At 42.1% G+C, this 16,990-nt stretch overlaps 1 protein-coding gene across 5 annotated transcripts in view; it reads left to right on the top strand.

Annotated features, from left to right (window-relative positions):
• The window catches only part of qkia (QKI, KH domain containing, RNA binding a), a 77,016-nt gene that overhangs the window by 32,921 nt on the left and 27,105 nt on the right, over positions 1 to 16,990 (top strand). For all 5 annotated transcript variants that reach the window (XM_089005267.1, XM_089005269.1, XM_089005265.1 and 2 more), the window contains exon 4: positions 11,029 to 11,172. In XM_089005267.1, coding sequence (XP_088861393.1) covers positions 11,029 to 11,172 — 144 coding nt within the window. The remainder of the gene's footprint in view (positions 1 to 11,028; positions 11,173 to 16,990) is intronic.

Consider the following 16,990-nt stretch of genomic DNA (forward strand, 5'->3'; position numbering starts at 1 on the left):
GGTAATCCAAATATTAACTATTGTGAATGAAAAATCCTGATGAATTGCCAACAGTTGTTTAAGGCTTGTACTACAAAGCGAAACTTAAAACAAAGATTTTTTCCAAATACTTTGTCTGCAATCGATGACAAGGTTTCTTCAGCCGTCATCTGTACAAATTTGAAGGTTTTCGGACGTTTCGCCTCCTATCCAAGAGGCTTCGTCAGCGTCGCCTCCACTCCTGTACGTCTGAGAGCTTACACAGACGTTTTGTCTGCAATCTTAAACACATCATGGCAAGTGCCATAGATGGGCAAACAACTTGGTTCACTTCTGTGTAAGCTCTGTCGTACAGGAGTGGTCCATCGATGAGAAGGTTTCTTCAGCCGTCATCTGTACAAATGTGAAGGTTTCGGACGTTTCGCCTCCTATCCAAGAGGCTTCGTCAGCGAACTAAAGTCTGACTGGTCGTATCGGCCCCATTTATATATATATATATATATATATATATATATATATATATATATATATATATATATATATATATATATACTAACGGCTATTGTATGAACGATCGAAAATTTTCCAATTTGGATCGTTCATACAAAAGCCTGCATAGGCAAAACAGGTTAGGCGACTTTGTAATAGGCCAGTCGTTAGTCAGGAATGTAGGAACAATCAGTGGGGCCACAGGGAGGGGTCCTCTGCCCCCCCAACCTGAGAGTATGGACCTATCATAGCTGTGTCCGGCGCCACCATTTCTGGACATTAGGGATATATAAATGGGGTCGACCAGTCAGACTTTAGTTCGCTGACGAAGCCTCTTGGATAGGAGGCGAAACGTCCGAAACCTTCACATTTGTACAGATGACGGCTGAAGAAACCTTCTCATCGATGAACTTGGTTCACTGAAAAGTGTGGGGTAAAGTTCCTGCGGTTGAAATTCAACCCTCCATTCTTCTCTCCCTGTTATCACAAAAATAATCAATCTTTGTCCTAAAGAATCAAATTTCCAAATCTACACATTGAACAGGAATTTAACGCATCACGGGTCACACACAAACAATATTTATTCAATGTACATCTCGGTTCATTTCAACAATTTGAAATATATTTTTATACATTCTTGTTTTCTTCCAACATCTCGGTGCAACTTTTTTTTGGGCTTGATTGGTACGACTGCACCTTCACTGGTCATTCTGGCACAGCTCATGCCGGTCATTGGATAATCTTCCTTGATATTCAATATCTACCCGCAGATTACACCTAACAGCATTATTTTTTTCTTGTCACAACCTAATCGGCAACGCAAGTAAATTGTAGCACAGATTGAAGGAGCTCTCCAAAAATCCTACAAAACAACATTTCTAGAGGTTTTGGGGGAATCCTAAGGAATGCACTTGATACAGTCCCCTCTTGTTCGAGAAGCAAATGGCCTGACAATACCTCACTATAAACCGCGGCATCATATCCATTTCTTAAAAGGTGAGGTGTTGGAGGTATTTGCAATGAAAAATCTTTCCTCTGGGATAAGTAAATACCCGTCTATGATCCTACGCGATGCTCGACTTCTGATTCATCTTATTTCGTTTAGTCTGTCGCTGTCAGCCATGGCATGCTTTATTGTATTACATTTCCATAAGGAAATGTATTTTATACCCTCGCATTGTGAGAACACAAGTTATCTGCACACACAAAGTCTACAGTTGCGTCGCTACACAAACAATTCATGCTTGCAGGCGAGCACATTTTAGGCTGAGTCATAATCTTTGAAGCTCCCGGCAAGCATATTTTTTTCCCTCTCCCCCTCTCACTCCCTTGTTCTTTTATTTTTGTGGAAACCTCCCATTCTTATTTTAATTTCACTCTACGCAGTCATTTCCCTTGGAGTGTATTCATTAGAAGAGGAGACAATAAGGGCACACCGCTCTCCTCGTCACAATTAGATGCACAAGTAGTTTGAGAGGAGTGAACATGTTCTGGCGCGCACACAATTCCCAGTGCACACCCCATTCCTGGATCCCTGTCTTATCTGATTACAAAAACCTTTTATTACCCTTTGGCGTGTTACTATTTTAGCTTATGGTATATGTGTGTGGATTTTACAAATCACACTTTCCATTAGCATAATGCAAAAGAGCATCATAGGAACTCGGACTAGCTCCCGCCAGTTTTAGTGTTAGCCCCACCGCTAGTTGTTTCAACAGGAATTGATCACTTTGTGTGATAAGCATGTTGCGGATGTTGCCATGCGATGTGATTTATTTTCACATAACTGTTTAAGATTGACTTTTCGATAGCTCCTTACTTAATGTATGATGACTCTTTTATCAAGACCGCATTACTTCAGTTTAAGATATTGAGTTTTGTATTTGTTGACCTAAATATGTTTTTCTTGGGAAATATACGTCGGTGAGTGATAAACTCAAACGTGTTTTGAAACAGTTCTGTCTTCAGAGAGACCCGCTAGACTTGTCGTTCTATTCCCCCCAATGTTGGTTATTGTTTTCTAATGTTCCTCTGAACAGGTTTTGAATTCAACGTAAATTCCACGTGTCTTGCATACAAAATAAATCTTGTTCTGATTCTGAAACGAAGGATAAGCAAATTGACCTACAATGATGAATTTTTGATTGCTTTTAAAACCAATGTAAGCAAATTAAATAAATATTTCCACTGACCTTCGATTATACTTCAACCACTGTATCCTCATAACATTGTATCGAAATCATATCGTTCACTTATATCGTGAATTATTCTGTGATTCAGATGGTCTACATTTTTTGAAATCTCAATATTGGCTGTTTCAGATAGATTGTGTTGTCTTTGGGACAAGAATGGCGTAAGCCTTCTGCCAGGGATCTGCCGGATCTTCATTTCATTTGTTTTCCTCAGGGGTGTTTTGTTTATTTATTTTGTCGGTAAATCCACAAGAGTCTTTGAAGGTGTTGCATAATTACAGCTCAGTCTCCGACAAAACCACGGCCCCGGTTGCCTCCTTTATCCATATCCTCAACCCTCCGTATTCTTCGCAATGTGCCCTGTGGCAGCTCAGGAAGCCACGGCAGCAGCTTTAGCTGGCGTGTTTATTCAGGATCCATTAGCGGCAGCATTTTTATGCTCTCAATAATTCAGCTGGTTGCTCTTGGGCCGCGCCGGCTGACGGCGAGCGGGTTCACTGAAGCCTGCATGGCTGTGTAAGAGAGCGACAGAGAGGCTGAGTGAATCACGGTCCAGTGGAGAACAATGGCGAGAGATGGAAAAGCAGCTCGGCTAGAAAATAGGTAAGAAGAATGAAGGTGAGGCGCGAAATGCAGTTATGTGGACAAGTCCGTATCCTGCGATTGCTTTTTTCCCCGATACGGATGAAAGTTGCTTAATGGGTTTGGACTGTCTTCCCTTTATTTCTCAGACAAACAAGTGTTGAAATATTGGCCTTTTGTTAAGTTTGCCTCTTAGCCCATTTGTCTTAAGGCCGACTTTTGGTTCTCAAAAGCACCCAAACCCATCATCCTCCGATCGCATTTGCCTTGCCAAGAACAAAGACAAATCAAATACAGTGGGACCTCGGTTCATGAAGCCCTTTGGATTGGATTGGATTTGCCTTTATTAGTCTCGCAGTGGAGAAATTTACATTTCAATGCAGCAAAGCTTACGAACTTTTCGGTTTATGAACGTTACATTTATGAAAATTTTACCTTGCCATACAATTTTTTTTTTTTCGGGATACACACGGAGCTCCCACAATGAGTGATGTGTCTCCAAACAAGAAAGGCAGCGGACTTTTTTTGTCCTCTATTCCCCGCCCCCAGCCGTCGGTTAAAGCCACGTGATTGGTCAAGAACGCAGCAGTGAGGGATGAGGTTAGAGAGAGAGTGAGGCCGTTCTCGAAAAAACAAAATAGCGTCTTCGGTTAAAGCCACGTGATTGGTCAAGAACCCAGCAGTGTGTGTGGGGTGGGGGTAGGTTAAACATTAAAGAGACAGGCAGACAGAGAGAGAGAGAAAACACACACACACGAAAGGGAGAGGACAGCGCTTGAAACAAAAAAAGGGGAAAAAAGTAAAATGGCGAGAAAATGGATAGAAAACAATGAAATTTGGGCTCATTTCAACTTTGATAAAGCAGAGTGTAGACTGAAAGGTTAAAATATCCCATCAATCAGGCTCCACAAATAACCCGAACACGTCATCTGTACACTTGATGCAAAAAGCTATCAACCCAGCTACACAGATCACAATTGATGAAGAACTCGATGCAATTATCACAGAGAAAGCACCTACAATGGATCATTCCTCAAGATGGTGAAAGAAGCCTATATTTCTCATCAAGTGTTTAATGCTGAGGAAACCGGACACTCCATTCCATCAAGCCATTAACGACCATCACAAAGGTAAATAAAATGACTTTATTGGGCAGTACAGTTTATTTCTTTAATCATAATACTATAGCAAATTTATTATACATAAAATAAGGTATATTTTGTGTAGTTTTAAGGCTTAGAAAATTGTTTTATGGGGACCTGGGAAAGGATTATTCTCATTTTAATGCTTTCCTATGGTAAATTATTTTTTGAGGTATACACCTTTTGCCTTACACACTCTGTCTGGGAACCAATTAAGTTTGTAAGCCAAGGTCCCACTGTATTCTTGTTTGAAGCCATATTTCTTGAGCGTTTAAAAAATCTTTGGTAGCTCGTCCTTGATTTTTGTGCAGGCTGTTTCCAAAATGTGATGGAAAGGACTTTCTTTGGGGTTGAGGAACGAGCGGGGTACTCGGCACACTACCAGGTGATTTCAAAATACTTCATTCATCAAAAAAAGAGAGCAATAGTTTCCGCCGAGCCAAATGTTTTTGAGGAATGAACTACGTATTTTGCATCATAACATTCACAGAATAATACTTAATGACTTTTAGTAATTATAAATAGGGTGTTATCAGATAAGAATTACTTGAAAAGTCATGTTAATGTTTAACTTGTATATTAGCCCCAAGTTAGAATTGGGCACATACAATTTAAATCATATGTAGGGAGTCTGGATCAGGCGTAAATAGTAAAGTGATCACTAAATGCTAATTCATGGCTTCAGTGGAAAAAACGGCTAAGCCCGTCTACGTATGTGTGGGAGAGAGATCATAGCTATGTTAAATAGGAGGAGACTGAACATATTAAAGCATCGTCTGTGTAAGCTCTCAGTCGTACAGGAGTGGTCCATCGATGAGAAGGTTTCTTCAGCCGTCATCTGTACAAAAGTGAAGGTTTCGGACGTTTCGCCTCCTATCCAAGAGGCTTCGTCAGTTCGCTGACGAAGCCTCTTGGATAGGAGGCGAAACGTCCGAAACCTTCACTTTTGTACAGATGACGGCTGAAGAAACCTTCTCATCGATATTAAAGCATCATAACCTATCTCCAGATTGCACTTTGCACTGATAAAATACCTCTCACAACATTTCTTCTTGTGACATATTTGTTCAGACAAGACACATCTTACATCCTTTCCTCGGAGACTGCTTGCCTCACTCTCAATGCACTAGTCTCTTGTAAGTGACGACTTACTCTTTTGTACTCGTTTGTTGCTGCTGTTGGTTGTTGTCATGTCCTTCAAAACCTGCCCACAGGGAGGAAGCTAATGAGGAAAGTCGCTATTGATGACTGCTGTAGAAATAGTCAGATGGTTAAAGTTACAGATGCATATTTCGAATTGAGAGTCTCCATTTGGCGTTAATGTGGATTTATATGAGACAAAAGAAGAGAAACTAATTTATAGTTTTTTCATTAATCAACGTTAGTTTCTTGTTGAGTTAAATGATGTCTCAGATCCACCAGTGAAAGGACACTGAGTCTCCCCTCTTTCATTTAGAACTGCTTCAAACAACAAAGTGTGTGAGAGGGGAAAGTGGCTAAGATTGCATGACCATGTTTTTACAATAGTATGTGTTGTTGATAGAGAATAGACAGAAGTTAGCGAAACAGGTATGACTACAATACACAACGGTCTCTTGTGCACTTTGATAAGAGCAATAACTAACTTGTCAACCGGTCATCCTTGGGTAATGAATCGAGCCGTGGTGGACGGGAAGGAGTATTTGTTGATGACCAAGCCAGAGTGGAAGGGGGTACTTGGTACGCTCCTGTACGAGAAGAGCTCATTAGCCAGGTTACAAATCTTAGTTCATGGAAAGGACAACAAATTAAAAAAATCTGTTTGTTGTTTTATGGATTTTGGTGCTTGGAACATCCAGGGGCGTAGTATTCAAATCAAGATGACTATGTTTTACTAATGTATCACTTACATTTGCACATACTCAATGAATAGCTTGGCAGAGGGCTACAGAGTATGGGCGTCGGTCATCAATGGCTGCGTCCCCTGCCTACAGTAAAAGACAATCTTCCTGTATTCGAGCTTTTGTTCACAGTGTCCAACCGAACATCTCTTGTTGTGTTTATTTTATATTTTATTTTCACAATTTATTTTATGTTAACTGTTTTGTACAGCTCTTTTTTATAGCAGCAGCTGTTGTGTAAGCACTATATAAATCAGGATGTATCGTGTAATGTTGTATATTCCACTCATTATTTAATTCAATTGAATATTTAAAGTTAAATGGGAATAGAGCTCTCTAAAACCTTTAAAGGAGCTGGGAAAGTGTACACTTTGAGCTGGGAGTCAAATAATCTATGACTGTTCTGTCATTGGATGACCCGCTCTATCAACGCGCTTGTTCACTATTGTTTTGCCCATGTGTTCCATATGTTTTTTGCCCATATAAAAACATTAAGTCTCAAAAAATCTGCGTACTTGAGTATTAACTCTCGTGGACACTTCAATTTAGAAATGTCAATGTAGAAATGTTGTCATGATGATATTCTCTTGGAAAGCTCAGTTTTTGTATTTTCCTTTGCAGACATCACTGCCTGCTCGGCTGTCCTTCTGAACACCCTTCAACTCTGTACCGCACCTGTTTATACTATTGACATTTAGCCTCAATTTAAACAACCACTTGGCTCAAAGAGGGGAAGTAATGTTCAAAGTTGGACCATTGCATTCATTCAATGCCACATGACTGCTAGTGCCACATAGCCCAAAATCCGTTGTCGGACTAACCTTCACCCGTAATAGCATCAGAATCAGAATCAGAATCATCTTTATTGCCAAGTATGTAGAACACACAAGGAATTTATTTCCGGTAGAACACGCTGCACTAGTATCGTCGTCAAAAAAACTGCTAAGTGGCACTATACAGTTCCATTTTGGCTACTGTTGAAAGAGTTCAAAGAGTTAATGGCTTGGGGGAAGAAGCTGTTTAAATGTCTGCTGGATTTGGTGCGCATGGATCGGTAGCGCCTGCCTGAGGGGAGTAGCTGGAAAAGGTGGTGGGCAGGGTGCGGAGGGTCCAGTAGGATTTTCCGCACCCTAGTTTGGATTCTTGCAGTGTGCAAGTCCTCGAGAGTGGGTAGGGCGGTGCCAATGATTTTTTCCGCCGTCCTAACTGTCCGTTGAAGTCGGATTTTGTCCATTTTTGTGGCGGCCCCGAACCAAACGGTGATGGAAGAACACAGGATGGATTCGATGACAGCCGTGTAGAAATGTTGCAGCACCTCCTGTGGCAGGCCATGCTTCTTTAGCAGCCTCAGGAAGTACATTCTCTGTTGGGCCTTTTTCAGGATAGAGTTGGTGTTGACCTCCCACTTCATGTCCTGGGAGACTGTGATTCCCAGGAACTTGAAGGTCTCAACGGTTGACACAAGGCAGTTGGATAGTGTGAGGGGTAGCTGTGGTGATGGATGTTTCCTGAAGTCCACGATCATCTCAACTGTCTTCAGCGTGTTCAGCTCCAGGTTGTGACGGCTGCACCAGAGCTCCAGCTGCACCACCAGAGCTCCAGCTGCTCCACTTGTTGTCGGTACGCAGACTCGTCGCCGTCTTTGATGAGACCGATGACCGTGGTGTCGTCTGCGAACTTGATGAATTTGACAGCTGGGTGCGTTGAGGTGCAGTCGTTCGTGTAGAGAGAGAAGAGCAATGGAGAGAGGACGCATCCCTGCGGGGCTCCAGTGCTCGTGGTTCGTGTTGTGGATGATATATTTCCCGGTCTGACCTGTTGTGTCCGTCCTGTCAGGAAGCTGAGGGTCCACTGGCAGATCGTGGGGGACACACCAAGCTGGAGAAGTTTGGGGATGAGGAGTTCTGGGATGATGGTATTGAACGCAGAGCTGTAGTCCACAAACAGGATCCTTGCGTAGGTTCCTGTGTTGTCAAGGTGGTCGAGGATGTGGTGCAGTCCGATGTTGACTGCATCCTCCACAGACCTGTTTGCCCGGTAGGCAAACTGAAGAGGATCTAGCAGAGGTCTGGTGATGTTCTTTAGGTGGTTCAGCACGAGGCGTTCAAAGGACTTCATGACCACAGACGTCAGAGTGACAGGTCTATAGTCGTTCAATCCCGAGGGTGCTGGTTTCTTTGGAACTGGGACGATAGTAGACTGTTTGAAGCAGGATGGGACTTCACACTGCTCCAGGGATCTGTTGAAGATTTGTGTGAAGACCGGAGCCAGCTGGTCAGCGCAGACTTTCAGGCAGGAGGGGGACACTCTGTCAGGTCCTGCAGCTTTCTTGATCTTCTGCTGCTTGAAGAGCCGTCTAACGTCCAGTTCGTGGATCTGTAGGGCAGAGGGCGGAGATACGGTAGTTTCTGGTAATGGTGGGCAGACCAGGGAAATGGGGGTGTCCTTTTCAAATCGGCAGAATTATGTATTTAACTCATCAGCCATACCATTGTTGTACACTGCTTGGGGGGAAGGTAAACGATAATTTGTTATTGCTTTCAGGCCATTCCACACCGATGCAGAGTCGTTAGCGGAGAACTGTTTAAGCCTCTCAGCATAACTTTTCTTTGCGATGTTAATTTCCTTCGTCAGCCTGTTTCGGGCGAGTTTGTAAACTGCACGATCGCCGCATGGACCGAATAGCAAGCTCTTTTGTGTTTTCCGGCATTACCATCTCAACTCTAACATGAAGTGTCACAATCTAAAGCGTCTCCGCAGGGACTACAAAATCTTGTCTTGAACTGACCATCCTCATATTTGTCACTTTCTGTCAGAAGGCAAACTATGACCTTGCCTTGGTTGGCACATACGCGCCGATAGCTCTTCAGATTGTTGGTGACTCTTGTGGGCAGAGATGATATGCCAAGAAAAGTACGTAGTTATAGTATACACTTGCAATATTCTATTTGAACCACACCATTCCGTTTTGCATACGCTGATTCGCCTTTCAGTTTGTGTCCCCGAATGGCTCATGAGCAAACAGCCACGGTGTAATAATGGCCCATGTGGAAAAACTGAGCCCATCCTTCCAATGTGGAAAAGGGGAAAACGAGAGTGGAATATTGAACTTTTCAGTATGTGCGTGGTAAAGAGCAGTGCCATGGCAACAGCTCTCTGTAGAGTGGTAAGCAGGTGGGTGGCACTCTGCTCCGAGTGTCTTCTCCTTGGCGCTCCACAGCTCGATAGAAATCACGTCAGGGTAGCTGCAGGGAGCCGTTGCGACAATGCCTTGTGGGGCATACAATCACATATACCCTGCTTTAATCTTTTGTATTAATGACGTTATGTATCCTAAATCTCTGCATTGTTATAGTCCAGCAATTGTGTATCGAATCACACCAGAGGACCGTAACACATCATTCGGGTGATTGGAACATGGCCAAACATTGTTTTAAAAAAGCACCCCCTATCAAGTCTGGACATAGCCTACTTGTAGCTTGTTGTTCAGATTGAGACTCACACATTTGGCCCAATTTGCAACTTAGCGATTGTTGATTTGTGCCAGGCAATGCTCACATAGAACGGCATCCAACTTTGTCAATAAATTTGAACCCACCTTGATGTGCGGGTGTGATGCACACCTCAGTTTGGATAATAGCGTTCACACTTGACTACGCTATCAGATGAATGAGATTGTGGGAAGAAACAATTTTTGATTAGAAGAAAAGTCAAAGAGAAAATATCCTCCTCGGTCCTTCACAGCGATCATTTTTTTCACACCAACTCACTCACCTCTTCATGCTGCAATAAGTTGGCGCAAGCATGGCTACCCAAGGGGAAAGAGTGTTTAAAAGACTTTCCAAAGTTGTGATGTAGACTGCAAAGCAGAACGAACGGCTTACGTAAAATAGTGAGTGATGTTAGCTAATTTAATGTAGCCCAACTCTCCTCGTTTCCGCAAGCAAGGTGGGTTCACGAATTGGCCGGACGTTCAATCTGAGTGTGGCTAACAGTAAGGCAGCTCACGGCCAGGAGTGAAAGTGCACAACAACCAACTCCCCACTCATTTGCTGACACCCACATCACTCACCAGGCCTGGCACCTCAATTTAAAACCACACATGGTTATTTTCGGGGGTTGTATAAATCAGAATAAACTTGGTTGTTTAGTTTGGAATATTTGGTAACTTGTCTGACATTAAAAGAATACAAAAGAATATTCATTAAAATCGAGTGTTTTTCAGTTAGTTAAAAATTGTCATGTGTTCTACTATTCAAATTTTGAAGCTTTTTTCCCCCCCAACTCAGCTCATTGAACAACCACAGTTTGCCAAGTTTTGAATTGACATGTCCATTAGGTTAAATGTACCACTACAATTTGGCACTCATTGGTTTTCAAGAGCTGCCGTAGACAGACAGCTATTGTTCCTAGTGCACCATTGTTCTCAGCTAAACCAGAATAAAGCGAAATTAACTGTTCATAAATGGTGGTTGAGTTTTCAACGAGTTTATTTAAAAAAAAGGGCTTCACCTGTCTCTCAAATCTTGACCCATTATTTTTTTTTGGTCTGCGCTTTTTGCTGCAGGGTATAGCATTTAAGTAAGGGTTTTACTAAAGAAGGGTGTCGCTTCAAAGCAAATGCTTAACGGCTGACGAAAGGAGCTCTCCTGTCATCCCGTCTCTCTTCACAGGACCACGTCGTCCTCTGATGTGTTTGTCGCCATCGTGGCGCTCCATCACGCCCACACTCTCACATCTACTCACGCGTCTATCTTTTTCCAGGAGGAGCAGAACAAAGGAAAGCCAAATTGGGAGCACCTCAATGAAGATCTTCATGTCCTCATCGCCGTGGAAGACACGCAAACCAGAGCCGAGATCAAGATGAGGAGAGCCGTGGAGGAAGTGAAGAAGCTTCTCGTACCAGCTGTAAGTACACAAGTACAATGTGGTATTTGGGCCTGCTAAGTTCAATTTAAAAAACAATGTTCTGTGGTCCGGGTGACACAATGCTGAATTGAATTTTGCTATCTTGATCTGAATAACAGAACTACACATGGTAGAATGCTCACTGTTAGCATCCTGTTTACGGGCATACCTAAACCACAGGAACAGCTTGGCCTCGTGCTGGGGGGTAGAGGGGTGGGGACAAATAAATGACGCTGGTGGCAGTCGCCCACTGTGACTGCCACATTCCATCTCCGCTTCCCCTCGATAGCTGCTGCCACTATTCTGGCAAACAGTGAGTGTTTTCCTTGCTGACTGGGGTGACCAGGTGGACAGGGTAGTTGAAGGCTCAGATTTCTCATCGGTGCGCTAGTCGGTGCCAGGACGATTCGGTTAATATGGTTCAATTCAATGTGGGGTTTCAAAAACATATATATTATAATAATAAAAAAACAACCTCAGCGTGATGTGGAGCTTCCTGTCCAGGATGTTAGCTTATCCTTTCCCCTTAACCCTGCCAGCCTTGAAATCACCTCATGTGCTTTTTCTTGTCAAGACTCTCTGTCTGCATCTGGGCCGCCAATTATTTCTTTAGGCACTTTGTTTTGTTTCCTCAGCATGTATACCCACACAAGACACAGTTGAACATTGTCGCACACACACACTCTCAAATGTGTGCGTGCCCTCACAAAGCCAAGAATGAAGCCAGTGACAGTTGACTGCTGTCTGAGTCACTGCAAACACACACACACACACACACACACACACACACACACACACACACACACACACACACACACACACACACACACACACACACACACACACACACACACACACACACACACACACACACACACACACACACACACACACACACACACACACACACACACACACACACACACACACACACACACACACACACGCGCGCACACACACACACACAGTCATCACGTGATGCACAACACACCCAATAAAAAGCCCCAAATGGGTGGAACGTGATAAAAAGGGCTGTCTTTTTTCCTTTCTTTTTCTTATTTTGTAACTTGATCAGATATTTACTCACTCATACCCTGAACTATTCCATCCGATAAGTTGATTAGATTATTGTTTCCACAGACATTTAAAAACAAAATCAAAATATTTATAAGGCTTAAAGAATATTCATCATATGACATGAATTAGTTTCTTCCATATTCACAAGACTGCTATTTAAAAAGAAAGTCTGTTTTTTTTGGTCCAAAATGTTTTGGGGAATAATTTATCCAACCTGAGTTGAAACAATTCCAATGTACAGTAGTTCTGTTTGATATCTTTGAAAAAAAAGAACATATGTTTGTGTGGGTGTGTGTATTTTATTTTTAGATTATTGTTATTGTATATTTATATATTTTTATATCACAAAATTGTGGTAAAATGTAAATGCGTTTAGGACATATTTTTATAAATAGATATATAATGGTAGCTTCTTTCTATTACAGATTTAATGAGGTGTAAAATATTTCAGGAATTAAATATCAACACATGGGCATGCGCGCACACACACACGGCCCTTATCCAAATGCTAAAGCTGTAAACCTGTCTGATAAAACCATTATTGGTTTTTAATGTGTCTTACCACTTTCTGAAATGCAAATGGCAATTGCTCTCTTATTAAACCAGAATAAGTGTCTACATGTCCATGTATGTTCACTTGGCATGTTTTATCTCCGCTCGAACCCCCCAGGGGTTACCACATTTTTGTCGTGTCAGTTCACACACGTCACAAGTGGCTGGATGGTCTATCACCCTGGCTGGCAGTAATGCCCCTTTTCACGCCAAACTGAATAGGATTTAAAATGTGGCTTTGGTGCATAGGCATTGTACTAATGAAGGGCATCTTCCTCACATCTGGCAGTGTAAAAAAATGCCCTTTAGGAAAATCACACAGGAAACCAAATGAGGTCGTCCTCTTCTTCCCGTTCGGTGAACAAGCTTTAGGGAACAGCAAAAATTACATAGGCTTCCTGTTTGCTTTTAGTTTTGTAGTTGCTGCTCAGCCATAAATTGAGATGAAATCAAAAACATCAACCCTTGTGGAGCCTTTCGAGAGGAATAAACCCGCTGCGCTCACTTTGGCATGCAGGAAGGGGCATTGATTGTGTCGTGTTTCACAGAGTGGCCATCAAGTTTTTTTTAATTGTGTAGTCTGACAGTTAATTGTGTATTTGTTGATTACATTTATAAATGTTGCTTATTGTACCACCTCACAAAGCCAAACATTTCAAAACTACATGCCTGAAGAAGAGGAATGAGTGTAAATTCTCCAAGATGAGTGAATGGAGGAACACACCACTTTGGCATGTTTTTGATGAGTAATCGTTGTAGCATAGCTAACATCTCCAAAAAGTTGATTTAGCATGATGTATGTACTGACTCCTTCAAGGTCACTCACCAGACCAAGCCCCAAATTTTAAAGCCATACACACTCAATGTCAAGGACATAAATTGTGAGGTTGTCGACCTCAAGTGGACCAAAGTGATACTCTCACCACACGTGCACATTTTATTATTTCGTAACGCAAAGTAGAATACGCAATTCTCAAAACATTAGATCGCTAGAGATGTAAAAAAAAATCCCTGGCTACAATGACAATACTTCTCACCACGTCGGATGAAGGCTCTAATTGCACGATGGTAGGTAAAGCCTCGCCCATCCCATGAGTCATGGTCCCTTTGTCCTGTGAACTTTTGACACCCCCCCCACACACACACACACATACACAGAAACGTAGAGTCAAGATAACATCTAAGATGAGAGAGACCAGGGGGCGATCAGCAACGATGTCTCTTTCAAGTGTGGATTTCCTCTGTTGATCCCGCCATCTCACGCACGTGCCACGCTCTCAACCCGCATCCACTTACATGCGCACAGACACACACTCTTGCAACCTCATCCAAATTGCCCTCAGCCACAATTCAGTCTTTGGATGAGGCCATCATACGACCTGCACTTTGGGTAACCTCCACTCATACGCTTATATAAAACAACAGGAGTGACTTCAAGTCTTAAAGGACAATCGACGTCTCCGGACAAGTTGTGTCCAGAATTTGTAAAATGGCTTCAAATGACTTCTACTAAGCGTATTTTAAAAAGATTCCACCGCATATAGCTATTCAGGAAGTCTTGCTTTTGAGTTGGTGACGAGTCCGTACGTGACATCACGAAAGGACCCCTCCTCACGGGAGCTGGTCGCCATTTTTGGGTGCGACATCCCCCCCCCCCCGCCCGTTTGCCTCAAAATGACATGGAAAAAAAATCTTTAATCGATTGCAAACTTGTATGCTTTCCTCTTCAGAACTATCTGAATCATATTCATAACTGGATGTGTAACAAGAAAGCATATTCTCCGAATCTGAAGCCATTGTTTTGATTTTTCAGCAATGCAAGACGTATTGGCGTGATGTCACGAACTGGGGGCGGCACTTTCTGAAAATGCCCAATTCACAGCTCAATGTTTTGCAGATTTTGGACACTTTAAGTCATTTTTATTGGTGTTTTGCATTTGAATAAAAATATCATGCTGCGTGTTTTGGGTATTTTAGATGCTATAAAACGTTTTTCTGATGTCAGTTCGGAAACAAAAAAGTGATGTCGGTTGTCCTTTAAGTGAGGCAGTACCTTACACTTACATTTGATCTGCTGGTAACTTGAGGCAACTGGTGCTGGTAACTGGTGCCTCATCGTCCTGAATTTGAGGGGTTACTTTGGCGATCCCTTGAAGGGAAAAGCCGAAAGGAAAAGAAGAACATTTAACTCATTCACTGCCATTCCCAAATTAATTCAGGAATTGAAAATATGACATGGAGCGCCATTCCCGAATTTGTTCGGGTTTTGTTTTTCTTGCTGGGTCTGCCGATAAAGCGCTTGTCAGCCCTCTGGCAATGTTAATGTTTTGTCTCTTCCACGATGGGGCAGCATTGCCCTATTCTCCATGTTAGTGCCTTGTTATAGCTTCAGCTGTTGTGAAAGCACTATATAAACCAATATGTATGTTTTGCATTGTATTTTGGACAGCCACCCTCATTTCAAGCTCATAACTGCAGACCCATATAATTTAGGAATTAACTCTTTCTTTCTGATGAAAGAAGAGCGTCTAAGGTTTCTAACGCTGTATTGAATGTTTATGTAGTCCTAAAACTCAATATTCTGTGGGTGCTGCAATTTGAGTGAAAATAACAAAAAGTAAATAATAGTAAATAAATAAGAAAATAACAAAAGCAGAACCCAGCCTTCCGATGGAGAATTGTCATTTTCCTTCCTCATTCCAAACGTCTGCACATTAGATTTGTGAAATTCCAAATATTTCACAAGTGTGACTGTTTGGCAATATGTACCCTGCAAAAACCAAGATTTTGCGGGTATTGTTTGGGAAGGGCTCTTACATTAATGACCACTTGGGATATGATTCCGTTTCAGAGGTCCCGTTGTTTTTCTTTTTAAATTAGGATAGAAACGCTCTGCTTCCAACATTAAAATACAAAAATAAAGCATTTAAACCCACACGCAAACTACTTTAGCGTAATATGACATTACACCAAACGCGCGCTAATCAATGCTTGCCGTTGGCACTTGCTTTATGTCCCCGTCTAATGTTGACACGATGAATAAAGCATATCATTTGCTTTGTAAAGGAACAAAGAATAAATCCCCTAATTTAAATAGAAACACGTTGCCCTGGAGACATAGCGCAGCATATTTTACTCAGTGACAGATTAAATTGTTACGCCGTGGAGAAAAATAGACCTCGTTTGGAATTGTGTTTCAATACGTGGCGTATTGAAACACAATTCCAAACGAGGTCTATTGTCTCGGTTTAAGGCAAGCGATCGTGGTTGTACTTTGTACCAATATGCTCAAGTTGTATATTTACAGCATTATTCGCGTCACAGGAACGGTCTCGGCAAATAAATAAATAAATGAATCCCTCCACACCCACTCCTTAAGACGGGCAGGTATGCGCTAAATATTCTTCTTAAATAATCACGTGTTTTGTCTTTATTCCATTATAACTCTTCTTTGACTCCTCCTCTGTCAGTGGTGTATGACAAATGAGTACAAAACACCATCTGGCCGTAACCATCCATGTGTGCCTCCTCAGTTAATGAGGTTTATATTTTTAGGTCTTATTCTTATTGTTTTTCTTTTTATTATTATTATTATTATTTTGTTTGTTTGATGATAAACGATGGTGGGAAATCTATGGAAAGGTTTCCCTCTGTCATTACCTGAAACCCAATGGGATGTACCGTATTTTACGGTGTATAAGGCGCAAAAGCCTTCATTTTGTTCAAAAGATGACCATGCGCCCTATACGCAGGTGTGTCTTATATGTGAAGTTATATTGAGCCACAACAAGTCTCGCAACTACTGTCAGTAGCCACTGAGTCAATTTCTCCCCTGTAGAAGTTGAAGCCTCTACTGTAGCGCCTTATAATGTGGTGTGCCTTATATTTGGAAAACTTTTATTAATTGAAGGTGTGCCTTATAGTCTGGTGCGCCTTATACAGCGAAAATACGATAATTGAATGGAAGCTCGGGCTACCGACATTTGGCAGTACGTTTTCATCAATGCAAAGAATCGAATCAAACATCAGCAAAGCATTGTTAGCAATTTACAGCAGAGGCCGCCCAACCTTTTTTGACCTCCCGCGATCGACCCGTTTATACCATGATGAGCAACATCCGTAACGGCCCCTAACTCGAACTTCTTCTTTTTCTTTCGGCTTTTCCCCTCAGGGGTCACCACAGCGAATC

The sequence above is a fragment of the Hippocampus bargibanti genome, linkage group LG09 (genome assembly GCF_051943395.1).
Source record: "Hippocampus bargibanti isolate YZ-2025 linkage group LG09, ASM5194339v1, whole genome shotgun sequence".
Classification (NCBI taxonomy): domain Eukaryota; kingdom Metazoa; phylum Chordata; class Actinopteri; order Syngnathiformes; family Syngnathidae; genus Hippocampus; species Hippocampus bargibanti.